The 19,477-nt window shown below is 42.3% G+C and overlaps 2 protein-coding genes across 2 annotated transcripts; both read right to left on the bottom strand.

Moving 5' to 3' along the window:
- Positions 1–4,867: 4,867 nt before the first annotated feature.
- On the bottom strand, positions 4,868–7,685 carry LOC139662615 (uncharacterized). Its single transcript, XM_071541315.1, has 2 exons — positions 7,395–7,685; positions 4,868–7,141 (listed from the first exon to the last, which is right to left on the bottom strand). The coding sequence occupies exons 1-2, from the start codon at positions 7,558–7,560 to the stop codon at positions 6,423–6,425; spliced, it is 885 nt and encodes a 294-aa protein (XP_071397416.1). The 5' UTR covers positions 7,561–7,685; the 3' UTR covers positions 4,868–6,422.
- A 363-nt stretch (positions 7,686–8,048) lies between these two features.
- On the bottom strand, positions 8,049–18,522 carry sh3bgrl (SH3 domain binding glutamate-rich protein like). Its single transcript, XM_071541300.1, has 4 exons — positions 18,294–18,522; positions 10,527–10,712; positions 9,731–9,811; positions 8,049–9,178 (listed from the first exon to the last, which is right to left on the bottom strand). Exons 1-4 carry the CDS (start codon positions 18,336–18,338, stop codon positions 9,143–9,145), a joined length of 348 nt encoding a protein of 115 aa, XP_071397401.1. The 5' UTR covers positions 18,339–18,522; the 3' UTR covers positions 8,049–9,142.
- Positions 18,523–19,477: the final 955 nt, after the last annotated feature.

Raw genomic sequence — 19,477 nt, 5'->3', positions numbered from 1 at the left:
TATTCTGATAATAAAATTATAATGTTACTTCTGTGAACACTTTTAAAGTGAAGGTGAGAGATTCAGAAGGCCATTTAAATAGTGGCAGGTTTGTTTGGATGCAAATCTGAAATTAATTTCCTGAACTTGTATAATTGTATAATTTTTCACTTATGTTTTTTTTTTTAATCTGTACCGGTAACCTTAAATCTTAAATATGGTCATCTGAAAGTAGTTGAAATTAATCAGAGTACATTACTGAGTTTGGATAATCCCTTGGATTATGTTACTGATTACAATTTTAAAAGTAACTAGAAACTGTAATGGCATACATTTTCAAAGTAACCTACCCAACTGCATGCACACAACATACTGTCGGCCACTGAGTCAAACATTTCCAGTTTCATTGCACAAGTATTAATTCCTCTTGTAACATCTAACTGCCTCCACTAACATCTAATTGTTGGTTTGTCATGTATGAGTTGAGAAATAGCGGAGGCTTACCCAGCTTGGCCAGTGAGGCCAGCATGATCCACAGCACGATCTCAAACGGTGCCTGCACATGGTGGTAGTCCACGCTGAAAACCCTCAGAGCCATGGGGAGATCCAGAAACGGGCTGCCATCGCTGCTGTTGAAGCCCAGCTCGGGGGGATGGCTGTGGGGCTGTGGGACCTCAGCGGGGGGGGTCAGGCCCGGACATCCCAACAGACAAGCACAGAGCAGCAGAGCGCGAGTCCACAGTCCACCCATCCTGTAGCCATGCTGGGATTGACAGGAGAGAGAGAAAGAATAGGAGAGGGGTTATAGAGATAGGGGGATGGCGAGCGCTTGCACATATACACACACACACACACACACACACAGACACACACAGACACACACAGACAGAGACACACACACACATGCACACAAAACATTCAACCCAGCCGCAACTCATGCAGCCACTAATGTGCACAGGAATCCCTGAGCTAGCAATGATACCCAACCAGCAGTAATGAGCTCAAGGGGCATGCAACACACACACACACACACACACACCCACACACACACACACACACACACACACACAAACATAAGAAGTAAACAACATCTACCATCAACAGGTTAGACTTCCATCAGTTCAGATAGTTTGAAATAACTGGCCCTTGAAATGGTTTGTTTCCTAATAAATTGAAAAGTGATTAGACTTCTGGGATGTGCATCGTGAACTCAAAAGTTTCACAAGTTTCCTTCAAAGTTATTATACTGTGACTGCAGTGCTTTGTTCCTTGAGATTTGTGCTCTGTTGTAGCTTATTGGGTACTTGCAAATAGTACTGAGGTGTTTGGCTCAGAAGTAATAGACTTAATTTCAATCAAATAAGCAAGTTACAATGAAACATTACTTTTTATGAGGGTAATGATTTACAGTAGTTATGTTACTTTTTCAGTTACTACAATCCCGTGGGGGAAGAAATACACAAAGGCTTTAAGTAAAAGTTAAAGTGCCCTGGTAAAATAGCGCTCTGGTGAATTTGAAAGTCTTCTTTTCAAAATACTTAATTGATATTTCACTTTAGAAGCACATCTACAGTTTTAGTGCACATACCTCTACAGGAGGTCATGAATGGTCCACTTTGAAATGTGTCTGCTCTGGGGAGTTGTAGTCAGCACTTTCTTACTTTGATACTGTTATATATTGTGTTTCTAATACATTAATAGACAAAGAAAAAAAATCATAGGATGTAGAATATATTATTAGAGAATATAGAATAGGCTACTATGAAATAAAAAATGTACAGTATACGTTTTAAAAGGTACAATTGCCAAACGTCTGTGTTCTCAAATAAAGAATTATTTTTTTGTGGCACAAGAGGATTTGGTTTTGCAACTAAGACAATGTCTTCTCTTTCCTGCCTTTTGCCAGGGGAAATTTTTATTATCAAATTCAGTGGTCTATCACCATTCTAAATAGTGATCATTTCAATAAACTTGCAATCTACTAATTGTCATGGTTAAGGTGAGCTGTCTGTAAAAAGTAGTTAGAATTTGTGTTGTTTTTTACACAAAATGAAGAGAGTACATTGCTTACAAATACAAGTCATTCACATTGCAAATTGGCTCTCAACGCTAAAATATGCTGTCTGTGCAGGCTTAAGACTCTTATTTATTTCTAAAATTTTAAACAGATGGCATGTGAAAATATTTATTTGTCTTCAGTTATAAAATCTGTTGCTGCTTTTGGAAAGATGTTGAATGTTTTTCTCTAGTCCAAGGGAACAGATTGAAGGGAAATTGTCCTTGTCTAAAAGCTGTTTTCAAGGCGAGAAATAATGAGAAGCCATGCTGAAACTCAGTCATTCTGCAGCATAGTGCATTCAGAGTGGATAACTTCTGAAAATGCTTTGTCATCTGAATGCTAAGTTGGATAGCTTATGTTTGAAATTACAAAGCATGACAAAAATACAGTGAATAAAGCAAGAGCAATTACAGAGGGACTAATAGAAGAAATTATTTTTCATTTAAAAACTAGAGCTTTATTATAAATAGACACAATGACAGATTTGTGTTTCCTTCTCAGACAAGGAAAAAAAATCATCTTCTCTTGTGGCCAAACAGGCTTTGTGGCCAGGACAAGATTTTCTTTTTATCTTTGCAAGCCTATCAACAAACAAAAATAATGAGTATTTGCTCCCTATGATATTTGCTGTAAATGCTGATTGCCTCAATAAATCTTCTTAATGTCATGGTCACGGTTAGGGCTTGCATAAAGAATAAGCTTATGGTCATTAGCATCTTTCTGTTTAAATTTCTTTTCTGTGTAACTGTACAACAGAGTGGAGATGGAGATCTTTCAAGCTACAGTTCAGAGTGGGGGGATTCAGAGCAAGAAAGTTATAGTTTTCTGTGGTCTTCACCTCCTCCTCAAAGTACCTCTCATCCAACCAATTCACTCCACCAATGTCTCTGATGGAGAAACAAGGCCTGGTCACTCTGTGGAGGTATTCTGTGTCTTGCCTGTCAGTTCTTCAGGACAAACTGGGACATTCTCTTCCTAACGGGTTTGGGGAGATGCAGAGAGAACAGTGTCCTCTCTCTCTCACCCTCCCAGGCCTAGAGACACACACAGGGAGCAGGTACAGCAGCTGGGTGGGTTTGTCTGATAGACTGGTGGTAAAACAGTCTCAGCGATGTCCTGAGGGACAACACAAAGAAGAACAGGGTGTTTTTATGGCCAACTGCTTACTCCCCTATGATAAAAATGGAAGAATATTCTTAGTATTCTATTGCAGTGATTGTTTACAAATCACAGCAACAATATTATACTGACTAAATATAATATCGGGCAGTATGGTGGAATCAGTGGTTAGTACTACTGTCACCTCACAGTAAGAAGGTCCTGGTTTGATTCCCGGCCCCGGTCTTCCTGTGTTCACGTGGGTTTCCTCTTGGTGCTCCGATTTTCCCAAAGACCTGAAAGTCAGGTGGACTCAAGACTCTAAATTACCCATAGGTGGGAATTGTCTGTGTATCTGTGTTAGCCCTGTGATGGACTGGTGACCTGTCCTGCCTTCTGCCCAAGGCATGCTGGGATAGATTCTGTATCACGTGACCCTAAATATCATATATCATATCAAATATCAAATCATTCATTCATTCAAACAAAGTGGCATAAAGGTGCAGTGCTGCCAGGTGCCTGCTGATACAGAGAGGAGGACACAGTTTGGTATCCACAGCAATGACTGGGACTCTCCTCAGGATCTCCAGGGTCACAACACTCATCTGGACTCTAAGGCATTTGTCATTTTCCAAAAAATATAAAAAAAAATAGCTAAAGAGCCTTTGTGCGTACATCTCAAGCAGTTACTGCTGACTCAGCTGCTTCACACCAGTATCATTTACCAGATGCAGTTTCATCATGAACTGGGTGAGGATGTCCTCTGCTAGTTTATCGCTAAATGTGAGTTTAGTGAGGAGAGGGCATGTTTGTGCCATCCTCATCCTCTGACTGGTCAGTTAGACAATGACAGTTGATCTGGGATCAGCTGGGCTACACTGACAGCTACCTGGTAAACAACAAAGTGGTGGAGGATGTGAAGACACTGCCATGGCTCCTCAACTCTGGAGCCCAACACCTGTGGAAGAGGTTGTTTTTAACTTGAGGAGTGGGCTCTGAGGACTCAAACGCTGACACAGACTGTTGTTTAATGTGAATCAGGCAAGAGAAGAAGGCAAAAGAATGATGAGGGATCCCTGCCTTTCAATGTTTTGAGGATTTAAATGAGATACACATTCTTTCACAACAAATCCTTGCTAAAATACCCAAAGAAGTAATTGAGAGAGGATGTACTTCAGCCTCCCAGGCTTTGACTCAGCATTTTTCACCATGCACCCTGTTTGGGTGGGTGTTGAGTCTGTAGTTTCTTCAAGGGCACCTGCTGTAAAAGCCTGCGGGTTTATTGTGCTTATTTTACTTGTGTGGCACAGATCTTCACAGCTTGGAGATAAAGGTGGGGTTTTTGGAAACATAGGCCAATTCATTCAAAAAGATGGAAAATAGAAGTTCCATGAGTGTTTGACAGATTTGAGCTGACAGTGTCTAATCACAATTTCTAATGTTGGCCTTGTCTACTGCAGCATCTATCTCAGGATTAGGGTCTTCATTTCAGTTTCAGATCATTTGCAAATGTCAGTCAGATAGAATTAAATTGAAACAAAAGGGTGAGGGAGAAAAGGGAATTTATCCTTGGAAGATGAATAAATCAAATCAAAACACCCAAGAGCTAAAAAGGAAAACCACAATCTTGTACTGCTGGCCACTGAACAGCTGCTTTGGAGCATTACAGATTTAAGTGCTCTAATGGACTCTTCAGTGATAGCTGTGGGAGTGGAGACCATTTCCACAGTACAACGTACAGTACGAACACAACTTCATTCACTCAAACTGAGCCTTTTTCAACAAGGACAATTTTGTTTAGGTTGATGTCATACCTGCCATCTCTTCAACTGGTCTTCTCAATAACAACATATGAGTAAATTTAGCCATCTTTCTAAAAAACAAACAAACAAAAGAAACACCTGACACTTAAGTGGAAATCATGAGTCTAAATGAAACTTTTCATTACTTGAAAAATCAGCTGTAACATTACAGTAAATAAAATGCAATTTCTGTCACATCAATTTTAAACCTTGAGGTAATTTTAATACAAGCTACCCAACATTATTTACACATCAATAATGAAGTTAATTTTAAGTTTGGATTTTTTTTTCTCTGTTTTTAATCAGTTCATTCGCTTTGTTATACATGGTGTGATTAGGAATTAGTTTCTTCATATATTCCTGGTAGACAGACATGAACACATTTCAGAGCAGAGTGCTGTCAGGAGCAGGTTCAGTGTTTTGCTCAAGAACACTTTGACAAGAGATTGAAGCTTCCTGTGAGCTTGCAGTTACACCCTGCTGCCATAGGAAACATCTGGACAGTTTTAGACAAAGCCTCTTCAAAAGTCCTCTGTGACCCCATTTGTCCACTGGATCATGCTAATGTGTACTTTTTCTACACGGTGGAATGTCCCAAGATGAAGGGTATCTATACCATCCTCTCTTTAGACCTGGACCTGCTGATGTGGATGTGACACAGCCTGGGAGGCCCTCTGACCTTTGTCATGAAGCTGAGAAATTACAGCACAAAAACCCGAGATTTCCCATATTTACTTCAGCTTGATCCATTGTAATACGAAACTGCTATGCTACTTGTAATATGTGTATAAATTCATATTCACAGTTATAGCACATAGAATCCACAGGTATTTGTGTCAGCACATTCAGTACACTCTCCTGTTGCAAACCATTACTTTTACGCAATTTCACAGATACTATTTTTTTTATTATCTTATTTTTAATCCTTTGGATCGGTGCTTAGGTCTCAGAGGGGTTAACTTATATTACATCTCTATTTACAATGGTTTCTTCAATATGCAGTATAAGCTTAGACTAGATAACAGTTGTGTTTAATATATTCAATAGGCGACCTTACACACATGCACTTATAAATGTGAATACAATGAAATTCGAATGTATAATGGGCAAATTCAGGATGATGCAGTACTAAAATCCAACAGCAGATGGCATATGTGAGCAAGTAAATATGAAGCATCATTTCTACAAGACAGTAAACAAACACATTGTGTTAATTTGGGAAACCAAATAGGACAGAATACTTAAAACTGAAAAACTACAGCGGAAAGCATTCTTTAAATTATTTAACTGAAGTTGTATTAAGTCCCAGGTGTGTGTTTTTGCATGTGTGTGTCTGTGTGAACTCAACTGTGCAGAAGTGCGGAAGTAAAAGAGGGCAGCTGAGCATTACATTTACATATGCAGTCCAACTTTTGCAGGGTTTGTGTGTATGTATGTATGTGTGTGTGTGTGTGTGTGTGTGTGTGTGTGTGTGTGTGTGTGTGTCACTGCAGATGAGCACTCTCAGCCTCTGAAATCCGTAGCATGGGGGAGCTAAAGTTGGATGAGCAGGGAGCTAAATTCTGTGTACTCAGATAACTAATCTTCCTGCCACCTTCCCCTGCTGGCCCGTCTTCCAGCCCAGCCTCCAGTGAGTCTGGTCCCTGCCGCTGGCTGCTTGGCTGTGGCGGAGGCACCAGGCCGTGCAGGAGGCTGTTCCCCAGATGGGAGTTGCATCGGGCCAGGCTGTCCGTCAGATGCTGGAGGTACACTTCTTCCAGCTGCTTCTCCAAAAGCCCGTTCAGCACAGAGTTAGACATAGGCTCCAGTCCTGACCCAGGCAGATCCAGGCTGGTGGTTACACTGGCCCCCATAACCAGATAACCCTGGTCAGGTACTGAAGATCCCAGCTCCCCTTGCTGCTGCTGGTGGTGGTTAATGCGTACTGAATGACAGGGAGCTCCAGAGAGAGGGGGCTGAGCTGAAGAACCGTACCCAGGAATGCTGCCTCTCAGTGAGCTGGGTGGGTCACCCAGCTCCCCCGTCTCCTGCCCCAGCCGTAGGTCTGGATAATGTTGCAGGAGACTACAGGAGTCTAGGTCAACTGACAGGTTAGGGTCCAGGGTGAGGACTGGTGAACAGCCAGGGATTGAGACACCAACAGTCTGAGACACTACACTCAGTCCCTGGCTTTGGGTGGGGCCTAGCTCTTCCTTGTTTGGACCTGTGCACAAAAAATAAACTGATTACTGAGATGTTTTTTGTTTTTGTTTTTTTTACATTTTTGCTATATGGTAAGAAATCATTGTTAAGATTATTTCTATCCGAGGGACCAAGGGGATCTAGATTGCGTCATGTTAAAGTTCATATATGTAGTCCATATAGCAAGTTAGACCTCACATTACATCAGTCAGTAGTTTGCTATATACAGTATATTACAACATTTGGGTGGGGGTAGTAGTATTATGGCTCCTTACCTGGTGCTGTTGAAAGTGTGTATGGGCCTGAGTTTGAGCCAGGGGGAACTCCGTTGAAAGGATCCATACAGTAACTTTGTGTCTGCGTTCTGTGTATCTTGGTAGCAGAGACGATCTTTCTCTCCTCCCTGTACCGCAGCACTCTGAGAAACCCTTCGCCCAGCATGGCACCGGCTGGCTTTCTTTCTTTCTTTCTTTCTTTCTTTCTTTCTTTCTATCGCTCTTTTTACCGCCTTGCTTATTATCGCTGTTAGTCTTGAGCGCTACTGCGATAGTGCCATTGCGTATATAATTATGTAGCTCAACTGGCCTCTTTCACTTCTGCAATGGAGACTTGGCCCCTGCACCCACATCCACTCATACCAAATACTTCCCTTATTAGCCTAATCTATAAATGAAAGTCATGGTTGAGAAAAAAAGAGAACAGTGAATTGGCTTCCAAAATGTCGATACTGGTATGATAAGTCCAGGCGATAATTTAAGTGGCTGAATAACATTTTGGGGAATATCTTGAGGATGTGACAAAGCAGAAATATCAGCAACTCTATGAAACTGTAAGGATTGGTTTCTACCTACTGTCAGTCAGAATGCCTATATTTTGATACCAATAAAACCACACGTTAAACATGCCTATGAAAAATGAGTCAGATTCCGTAAACTTAAAATCCTTTATTATACATAAAAAATAACACTTTATTATATTAGGAAGCAGAAGGAATTTTGTTTGACTGTATCATTATTGTAACTTCATTATTTCATGCATGACTACATTCAAGATAGGAAAAGTACTGAGAGCCAGGTTTGCAGTTGTATTTGTAGTTTTATTTTGTCCAGAGAAGATATGAACTAATCTAAGATTGAACTTGCTTATAGTACCAACACAATGTGAAACTGAATGCTTACAGCGAAACAAAACAGCTATCTCACTTCCGTAAAACAAACAAAAAACTTTTTTTTTTTAAACATATATCATCTCATAGAAAACGGTTTGCTATTAAAACAGCATTAAGACAATATTAAGTAAATAAAAACATAGAGAATGGGACTCTTAACATATAACTCCTACAGAAGGTGCTGCATTTTTGGCTATGACATGACTGGTATGACACACTGATCCAGTCTTTTTTTTAATGAATTTGTCACATAGTTTCCAGGATTCAACAGATACAACTTATTCAACAATACATTGATTAAACTTGTTGTGTTGAATTATATTGTCTCCATAAGATTTTGACTAAATGGAGACCACTTTTTTAGAAGCCCATGCCAATATAGATGGAGCTGATGTACTATACTGTGGGACAATTTACGGGTCTGTGTTACGATTATCAAAGTGTGTACATTTTGTTGTGTCTGATGGTGCGTTCTCAAACAGGGAACTACAGAATGTCTTGCCCGCCTGTTCACATTCATGCTGATGGATGATTGACATGTCATTAGGCCAATAGGTTTAGTGGGCTGAGGTTAATGGCAGGAAGCAGAACCGTTCCCGGTGAATTCATCATGCTCTGCTTTAGTACCTCCTCTCACTACAGCTGACAAGGCACAGCTGAACACAGAGTAATAAAAAAACATACACAAAGAAGTTAAAAACCACCCACATATCCATAAGTTGAGTGAAATGTTGCTTTTTTTTTTGTTACTTTGTCTGGATCTATTCCAGGTCTGTCTGAGTCTGGGTCCAGGTCTGGGTCTACGTCTGGGTCCGGGTCTAGGCCTGAGGTCTCAGGTAGAAACACTGTAAAGAGCTACAGCTGTTGTCTCTTTGCTAGAGCCTCGGCCTCCTGGAGAAGGAGAGACAGAGAGAGAGAGAGAGAGAGAGAGAGAGAGAGAGAGAGAGAGAGAGAGGAGTGAGAGACAGAAAGGAGAGGTGTGAAAGGAAGAGGAGGGAGGACGAGAGGAGGGGAGGGAGAAAGAGAGAGAGAGTGTTATATTAAAATGGAGGATATTGGTTTATGTATCCTCTACATTACAACACAACAGAGGAAAACCCCTCTGTTTCTATGGTAACTGGCACACCTCTCTGCAGTTCCTCCTGTGACAGAGAGGAGGAGCCAGGGTGCAGGAGAGAGAGGGGGAGAGGAGAGGAGGCCTGCCTGGGTGTAAGGATATCATGAACAGATGTATTATGTAATATGTGTGCTTTCTATATGGACATCATACTCTGATTATATATATATATATATATATATATATATATATATATATATATATATATATATATATATATATATGAGGAAGTGTTACAGGCAGTGTGGTTAGACTCTAGGAATGCAGTGCAAAGAAGAGACCGCTATCTGTGTGTGTTAGTCTTCGGTTCAGAAGAAGCTTTTTACCTTAGAGCCTGGCGGAGCAGTCAGACCCAGAAATGCATACACAGCGTTGTCCTCTCTGGCATCGAAGAAGGCCTCATAGTCCTGCGAGAGAGGAGGACGGAGAACTTTAGAGGCTCGGATCGATCGAGGATCACCTTACCTAAATCTGAACTACGACCTTTTTGGGAATGATAATTTGAAGCAGACTCTGGATCAGCGCCTGGGGGGCCGAGCATATGAGCAGCGAAAACGCCTTGATCTTTGTGAGACAGTCGCTGTCAGATTTTTTTAGAGGCTGTGTTATTTGTCCAAGGATAGGACTCAGAGTCAGTAGTGAATCTGACAGGCAGGTATTGTCTCTGAGAAGGCGAGTAAACAGGTTTACACATTCACCCATTTACTGTTTGGTTGTATGCGGTCTCTCTCGTTCTTGTTCTCTCTCACACATTCTCATTCCTTTGTTTTCTCTCTCTCTCTCTCTCCCCCCCCCACACACACAAACAAACAGAGGTTTTTCAATAGGGCCCTACAGCTGCAAGTATCCTGGGGAATGTTCTATTCTTTGTCTGTGACATTCAATACAGCACATCCTCCATTACCAACTTTACTTCCAGCCACCCATTAGCTGCATTATGATGCCTCGCTGCACGGAGGCTAAAGGCCCTGTGTCTGTCTGATGGGTGTAATCTAGTGTCTGCTATGATAGGACAGAAGGGTAGGGTACATGTCAGGGAATATCTGAGCTATTAGAGTAGTAAACGTGTGAACAATCCCATGTCATTCCTTGCGAGTGTGTCTGTGTGTGTGCCTCTCTCACCCCACAATATTTGCTTTCGTTAAAGATCTGTGGGGGGAGGGGATTCCCCGCGGCCGGCCTCGACTCCTCGGGAACGTTCTCTCTCATCCATTTCCTGTTGTCCTCGTTGGCTGCGATGTCACACTCCTCGAACTCGATCTTGTTGGCCGCCAGGAAGCCCAACACATCCTGCTGCTGCTTCTTAATCTGTGGGGGAGAGGAGAGGAGAGGAGCAGGGTGAGCGAGGGGAAGTTGTCGGTTAGTCATAGCGCGCCAAACGGATGATCTGAGTGTGTTATCTTCAGCAATATGAGCCACCATAAGGCCTTGGTCCACCATACTGTCGGCATTCTGCTGTAAAAATGAAGACGCTTCTTTGCTCCTGTGAGAAACTAGACAACAGAAACCGCTAGCTGGCCTGTTACTAAGATACCACTTGTTGACAACTGAATGAAGTGATGGAAGAGGACTGCAGAAGAGGGTGAACTTGGATGAGGCTAAGTAAGGAGGAACAGATGTGATGTTATATCTACAAGAAAAATCCCAGATAGTGAGAGAAAGACAGCAACTCCCACGAACGGACTGCCACCACAATCCTCCTTTTTAATACATAATGCTCACTTTATTGATGGGAAATTACATATTACAACATCGTGTCCTTGCACCCACTTTTCTTCCCTCCTGTTGTGATTGACACACTTGACTTGTCCATCCACAGGAGAGAAGAAGTTCTGACAAAGACACAATGTCAAAACATGTCAGTTTAAAACAATAAAGTGAGCAATATGTATTAAAAAGTTGCTATCTTTGCACTATGTGGGACTTTTTATGCAGAATTCTCTATTTTTCACAGGCACCTCCATCCCAGAAAAGGCAGATTTAATGTTGTGTCTTCTCATTTGTGAAACCTTTGAAATGTTAACAATACAAAACAATGAGCTTTTCATCAGATAACCAGCTCTACAACTCAACATGAAACAAAGACACAGAGTGTATCAAGGACAACACATTGATACCCTATGGGATCCTGTCCCATTTGGAGTGTATCATCACTGGTATTCTTTGGATGTTATGTCACCAAATACCCCAAACCAAAACCTCAAACCAAAGTTCTCATGGAAAGATACAGACAAGAAACAACAGTATGGAGAGACAGTAGTAGGTTCTGGTCCAGAAGATTTGTGCTTGTCTGTGTGTGTTGTTCATGCTTCTGTCTCTTTGTGTGTATGCATGTGTGTGTGTATGTGTGTGTGTCCTGTAGGGAGAATCTGACTTAGTATATGAAATTGTGGTCCAATGAGGTCTCGGTGGGTGTGTATAAGGAGGAGGATGGCCCTACAAGGCCAGACGGAAACAAGAGCCTCTCTGGGACTCGAGAGGAGGTAACTGGTCAAACACACGCCAAATAAGGCCTGCTACAAGGAGACACTCAGATCCAGCCTCTGCTCTGCACACACACACACACACGCGTACACACACGTACACATGCACACATACCTAACATGAAACTAAGATGTGACCTGATGTTGATTTAAACCTCATGATAAACAAATTAAAATAATATTGCGTATGTCTGGCCGGCCAATTCCATGTGAGGCAGACAGGACTCCTCCCAGCTTTATGGAGCGCAGCAGACAGACAGGTGGATTATTAAACAGCCATCTGTTGACACAAAACTGAGGCATGGAAATGAGTGAGTTGACAATGGTATGTGGTAGATTAGCGTTTCCACGGTTTGAATCATTAAATGACAGTTGTAATACCAAGGCCAAAGTCCTGAGCCAACTCTCCCCACCTGCTCTGGAAACCAGCACTGGACAAAGCAACCATGTGGAATGCCATGAGCTCAAACTCACTTTCTCCCTCTCTCTCTCTAAACACACACACGCACACACACACACACGCACACACACACATACACACACACACACAAACCTCCCTCTAATGGAAGAATCTGCCCAGCCTGCTGTGAGAGGAACTGAGCTCCTCTATACTCCTGCGCTCTCCTCTTCACTCTCACTCCTTCATCTCCCCTGTCCATGCCTTCTCTTTTCTCTGACTTACATTTGCATTAGACATTTTGGGCAATAAGCTGACACTTTTATCCACAATGACAATTAGAACAAGCTTAAATTCCTAAATTGCAGACATTACTGCTGCTTAGACTTTTCCTCCTCTCTTATTTTCTGCTTCCCTTCGGTGCTCTCCCGCCTTTCCCTCAACAAGCCTGCATTGTACTGTTGCCAAGCAAAATTAATTTGCAGGGGAAATTGGCCAGATGCCATCTGCCCCTAACTCTAATTGCACAGCGAGTATTCCCTCCTCTGCCCCTTTAGCGCTTTGCATTGCTCTCTGGTGTCTTGAGCGGAGCTTCTGATGAGTGTAGTGTGGCCAGAAACAACCTTCGACTGCCCCTAGTTTTGGGTGTGGTAATAAACAACCACTCTTCTCCTCCTGTCTTGTATTATTCTCTCCGTATCTATCTATCTCTCTGGAATGCTGAGGGAAAGTGACTCTTCAGTCTTTAGTAGAGCGACAGAGGGAGAAAGACAGAGAGAGACTGATGAGTAACTAACAGTAATGAGTAATGAGTAACTGGTGGACCAGAGTCAGGCCTTCAGCCAGTGAACAGGCAGGACCTGTTTTACTCAACTTCAAAAAGTCTTGATTTCCATAATTATCTTGCCATGCTATCACACACAGTGAGTAATATTCATACAGATATGGCTTACATAGTAACATTCAAATCTATAATCTAAATCTATATTTGTTCTGTTAATGTGATGTTTTGTTGATGTTTTTTAACTTGTGAACATGTTTGTGTTTATATTTTCCTGGGTGAGACCAAGGACAATTTTCCTGCCTCGGCTGGAAAATAAAGTTTATTCTATTCTATTCTATTCTATTCTATTCTATTCTATTGACACTGAACCAAACATAATGCACGGGCAAGGCTTTAATCGGGCATGGATCAGTCAGTTCTGAGCATGTGTTTTAACCTGCTTGGAGTAATAGATGAATGGGTTTTTTCTGCATCAGGACAATTAAAATAATGCCAGATAAGTTGTAAATCACATTAAAGTATACTAAACTGACTTTCAAATATTTTCCTGTGATTTTCTAAACTCTGGAACCCATTTTGTTTTATGTGGCAACGGTTGAAACAAACACTGTGAATCACTTGCAAATACTATTTGGCCCAGATCTGGAATTTACTGGCTGCTGTTACACGTTTTATCAGGACTGAGCTGACACTTTAATTATGTCATCAGGTGTGTTATCTCACCTCCAAGACAGTCCACACACACACACATGGAAGAACTACACCTAGCACTGAATGATTATATTTCTCCAATACAAGTGATCCACAGGACGGGGTCTGGAATGATCACAACTAGCTTTTGGTTGTTCATGCAACAATGTGAGTTTTCTTCTGTACACTGAAAGGTTTCCGACCTGTTACACAACTGTCAATATACAATATACACATTGTTTGCTCCAATGTATTTATTATTGCTATGAGGAGACTGTAAGTGATGTAGGCCTCTCAGCTTGCAGTAGAATACTTCTACTGCTGTATGGATAATTATTTTGGCTCTAACTAGCACCTGAGAAAAGCACCGCTGTGTTCAAAGAATCTACAACCTTTGATCTTTGGTTATAATTAACTATTTGTCATTGGTTTGGAGTGGCAGGCCTGTGAGATAGATCAGATCCAGACCTAATCAATCCCTGAAAAAAGGTCAGAACTTGGGCATTAACTGCTGTCAGACAATGGCAGCTATTGATCGGATGCACTGTATCAGCAACACAGGCTTAGATCAATACTGTGGAGACTGATTCCATCAATTATGTCAACTCAGGTTGGGGTCAATTCACTTTCAATTCACTCAGTTGAAAATGTACATTGAATCTGCAATTTACATAAGGAAAGCCTTGATTTTCAAAATAATCTTTATGGATTTCTTTCTTATGGCTCAAGATTTCCAGTTTTGCAGTGTAGGAAAATCCACTTCCTGGATTGATGGAGCTGGAAGTGAATCGACCCCAGCCCTGTGTTTATAAGGGATAAAGGTTTGGTTTGACTGGATTTGGCCTGATTTGTGTTGACAGCTACCAGCTTACAGTGGCATAGCAGGAATTTTAGCAGTAACAGACTAATAGTAACAGACCGGCCAGACCAACAGTAGCCTCCACCCAATCCTGAGCTCAGTCAGCATTACAACATCATTACAAAACAGAATTAGACTATACTGCCTTGGCTGGAGTTCCCTCACTGCTGCCTAAAGGTGAACGTTCAAAGACAAGAGGCCAAAACTGACGTGTCACACACTGATGACTCACTGTCTGTGTTATCTCTCTCTCTCCAACCAAAGGAATGGCGACACTCATCCAACTAAAGCCTCAACTAAAACCCACAGTGGAAGAGCAGTAAATCAGTGAGTAGAGAGCAGAATACTTGGACTCACACACACACACACGGACATACACACAGGAACACAATGGGTCTCAAGTTACTGCTGAATTCTAGTCAGTTTATTGTGGCAATAAGGGAAGTGTTTGATAGTGTGGTTGCAGTGCAGAAATGGAAATGAGGTAGTAAAATGTGTGCTGTGATGCTGGTCGGTGACTTTGCCTCTTTTCACAGAAATATGCAAGTTAGCCTTCCATGACATCCCCAGTGGAGCCAGTATATACACTGTTACAAGTGTGTGTGTGTGTGTGTGTGTGTGTGTGTACCCGTGTGCGTTTAAAGGACAATTCCTGTTTTTCATATTCAAATGATTCTCTGGCCTGAGAGTAACCTGAGAAGCAGGTGAAACAGGAAAGCATGGTTTGATTCTCTCACAGATGCGTCCAAATATCACCGAGGAGGCATCATTCTTCAAAGGTTTTTGAGTGTTTAGGCCATAGCTAGGCTTTAGTCTAGATAGGGCTATGGGAAGTTATGACTTAATCTTCACCACAACATAGTCTGTAACACTAGAAGTCTCTCTAGTGAATTCATAGTGAGTCATAACACCATTTCTTCAGGAGACTCAAGCACACTGGTTCACATTACTGGAGTGGAAATATGAGGACATCGGCTGTCAGTCAGTTTACAGAGGTACCGCCCTCCACAAGAGGCACCTCTGGGGACGGGACAGGTCAGGGGTCAGGGGTCAGGGGTCTTGCTCAAGGACACTTCAACAGGACACATAGCTGCTGATGTTGCATTTTAGTTATAGGATGTTCACCTCAAACACTAAACTACCTTTTAGGCATACATGTAGGTATGAAGGAAGATCTATTGTGAATCAGCAAGGGATTATATTATAAACCAGAGGGTTTTGCTCCCTAGGCCTTAAACTCTAGAAAATATGGCTTTTCAGATGTTCACTGGCCTTGATCATAGCAGAGCCTTTTTTGAGCTATACAGAACCATTTTTGGTGACTTTTTGGTGCTATATGTATCAGATTCTACATAACACCAATAAGCACCGAAAGCTATTCAGATGTTCTCTTTAACACTAAACATGGTTCCTTTATGGTTGTGGTCATAGAACTTGCTGTCTTTAGAAAATACAGCTGTCTGAATAGTGCTGACTCTTGTGGCTGGTCAAGTGTTGAATCTAATACATTCCTCTGGCTAACTTTCAACTTTCTCTCTCACTGACCTGCAATCATTTCCTCAGTGGAGCAAAGACTTCAGCTGTTGTTGCCTCTTTCCCAATACTCCTACTATACTTCTCCCCTGTTTAATTGACAGACTATTGTTAAATTCACATGCTTAGCTAGACTGGAGTGATTGAATCAGCAGCAGACACAGCTGGAATGTGATCACAGTGTTTTATAGCCACTGATGCAATCAAACTGCAAGCTTGTGTACTGTGATTGCTGAGGGCAGAGGTTACACTACAATTTGTCATTCAGCAATTGCTTTCCATAGGACTGAGCAGAAATGTATTACATTAGAGTAAGACGTTCTAATAGCATGGAGACCTTTTCAAAATACATTTCTAAATAAATCATAGACATGGAGTAAGTCCTATTAAAGAGATGAGTCACCCTACCCTATAGCAGATCATGGTAAAACAGACATATTGTGGATGTGGATACAGAAACTGTTCAGTTTACTCAGTAGAATAACTATATACAGTATATCTATATCTATCTATATCTATCTATATACTATCTGTAACGCTGCTGTTGATTTCCCAACTAACAGAATGATGCAGAATGGTGATGCGAGTGTGAGCATGCCAAGTGTATGCCTGTCCATCTGTGCATGTGTGTGACATATATGTATGTGCATGCAGGCTCATGCACGTACGTACTGTAATGTGTATGCACAATACAGTGTTCTGGCAGACATATGCATTCACTCTACTAAGGACAAATCAATGAGGTAATGCACTCCCCGGACGAGCTCCGGTGCTGCGATGGTGCTGCATGGGTGGCTCTTAACTCTTCACCACTCTGACTAAACAGAAAGTTCCTGTCCTGCAAGACTGCTGAGCCTTTGTAAATTTCATTCACTGTAAGGGCAATAAAGTTATTCAACTCTACCCGACTGAAAAGAGTCTCTGTGTCTGATCATGTCACATAGTCCTCTTCCTTTATGTATGTGCACTGGTCTGAAAACTCTAACAGCAATGGCTTGATGAAGGTAAATATTCCTAAACAAGACCTAAACCACATGACAACTTACTTTATCTTCAAGTGACTTTTCAACTGTGATCACAGGAGGGGAGTTTATGGATTTTAAGTACTGGGCTAGATTTACTAGTTGCTATTTCTGTACCATTTCCATTAAAACCCTTTCAAATTCAGGCTAACAAACAGTTTGGCAGCAGTAATATTTCGTGTCACAGATTATGATAACAACCTTGCGGTATACACAACTCATATTTTATAACAAGTATAACATATTATGGGCAGAATTAAGCCTTGGTCAGTATTGATCCAGACCTCCAATAAGTCTGAAACAGGGTAGAAGTGTTCCTGAGCTGCAGCTGCATATCTGAAGGCCCTGGAGAATTGCATCACCATCATTCCTCTCTACTCTGGGTGGAACCGGCAAGCCTGAAGCTCAAGGTCCTCCGGGCTGCAGGAGACTGGAGGGAACACTCAAGAGGGTATACACACACTCTCCCACAACCCTCCCTCCTTTCCAGAGCAAGTCAACAGTTTACAACTCTCCCCCTTAACAAACATATAAACTGAGTGCAGAGCCATCAGGTGACAGAGGTTTTTGTGTACATTTAGTGTCTAACTGTGCTCTGTGTGTTGCCTGTTATTCAGAATAGCTCGGGGTGAGAAGCACTAAACTGTCATGCCAGGAAACACAGTGTCAAACCACAGCTGAGAGAGCACACACTACTTCCCTTATTTAGAGTTCCTGAGCAACAGAGCTGCACCACAGACGTGAACTTCCTCTGCTAGAGTTCCTGACTCTCGCTCTCTCTCTCTCTCTCTCTCTCTCTCTCTCTCTTTCTCTATGGCAAAGTTAGAGAAGGGAGAGAGAGGTGGAGAGGGAGAGATAAAGAGAGAGAGAGACTCCACCTGTGTCCAAAGTCTTGAGGAGAGCAGACCAGTACGCTTTACTGATGAGTCAGGCCACTCAGACAGGGAGGATGACTGATGACAATCTGATGCACATCAGTTAGTGACTTCAATAAAACTTCAATTGCCGTCATGCTCCTATTGCCTAACAAGCGTCTGATGCTGTGGAAGGAATCAGTTAAAGCCATAGAAACCACACAAAACCATGCTGAGAGCACACCTTCTTTCTTTTTTTTTCCTTACCGAAGTGGAGCCAGAGGACGATGCTATGTACACTTTGATCACCATGTTAAATCCCTGATGTTGACGTCGGTCCAGTAACCTGTAACAGTCTCGCTCCTTGCAGACACTTTGCAGGCGATTGTTCGGCAATGGGGCAAAAAACTTCCAGACCAAAATCCTGTCTGTTGTAGGCAGCGCAGATTGTCTGCGCAAATGCTCCTGTTCTCAACACTGGATGGAGCTTGCATTCCTCCTCCGCCTCTACTCCCTCCCCGCCCCTTCTCCTCTCTCTCTCTCTCTCCCTCTCTCTCTCTTTGTAGCGCGCGCGCACACACACACACACACATACACACACGCGCAGGCACAGAGGAGCAATAGGCCTACCCTAGTGGCAGTAGAACAGACTTATATTGTCTAAATGTTTCACCATCGACCCATTGTCTGCTTGAATAGTGTTTTGGTATGGGGCCAATAACCAGGTCGACTGTCTATATACCTTACAATTGCAGATGTGCTTTGTTATAGATATTAGGCTATAGCAAATGCCGGTATACTTGTATGATGGTGGCCAGACAACAGAGAAAGAGACCTGCTGTGATTTTCAATAGTTCTGCGCGCTTTGTGTAACAAGCTCTGCCACTAGAAGCGCCGTCTGAGCGGGCGCGTTCATTAGACGGGGCTTTGTGGCCACCTACAGGCGTCTGGGGCAGACGACGCAAGCCTTTTCTTCAAATGAATTTAGGAAAGCCGACTGACAAACAAAAAATGTGTCGGAGAGGAGTGGGCGCCATATTGGACTCAAACACGAAGTGCATTAATCGTGAATTTCCCCCTTGTTCGGTGCTGCAGATGTTAGTCCTGGTTTTACACTAAGCCAGCACAGGCAAAGGATGCGTGCAATTCATGGAGCGTGTTGTCTGACGTCGGCTTTGTGTAACGGTACACACACATAGGCTTACGGCCTCTGAGAATAATTGAACACACTTGTATCTAGGCAATATGTCCTCGAATGCAATCCTTTCATTCTTGCAGGCTTCCTCCCATCTATCTCTGCAAGAAGCCATTCGCGCAGACCCCAGAACATCACCGGCTCCAAAATTCCAAGTGTTCTGCAGCTCCGAATGGCGTCACCTGATTGGCCCAGAGCCTATCAATCATGCCTTTAGCCGCACCCCTCCCCCCATTCAACCACTCGCCTCTCTGTT

This window comes from Centroberyx affinis, unplaced genomic scaffold (assembly GCF_046629955.1).
Source record: "Centroberyx affinis isolate AG114_WGS23_722 - 3 ecotype Tasmania unplaced genomic scaffold, CSIRO-AGI_Caff_v1 ptg003850l_1, whole genome shotgun sequence".
NCBI classification, from domain to species: domain Eukaryota; kingdom Metazoa; phylum Chordata; class Actinopteri; order Beryciformes; family Berycidae; genus Centroberyx; species Centroberyx affinis.
Note: the sequence above shows the minus strand (reverse complement) of the source record. Positions and strands in the feature narration are given on the sequence as shown.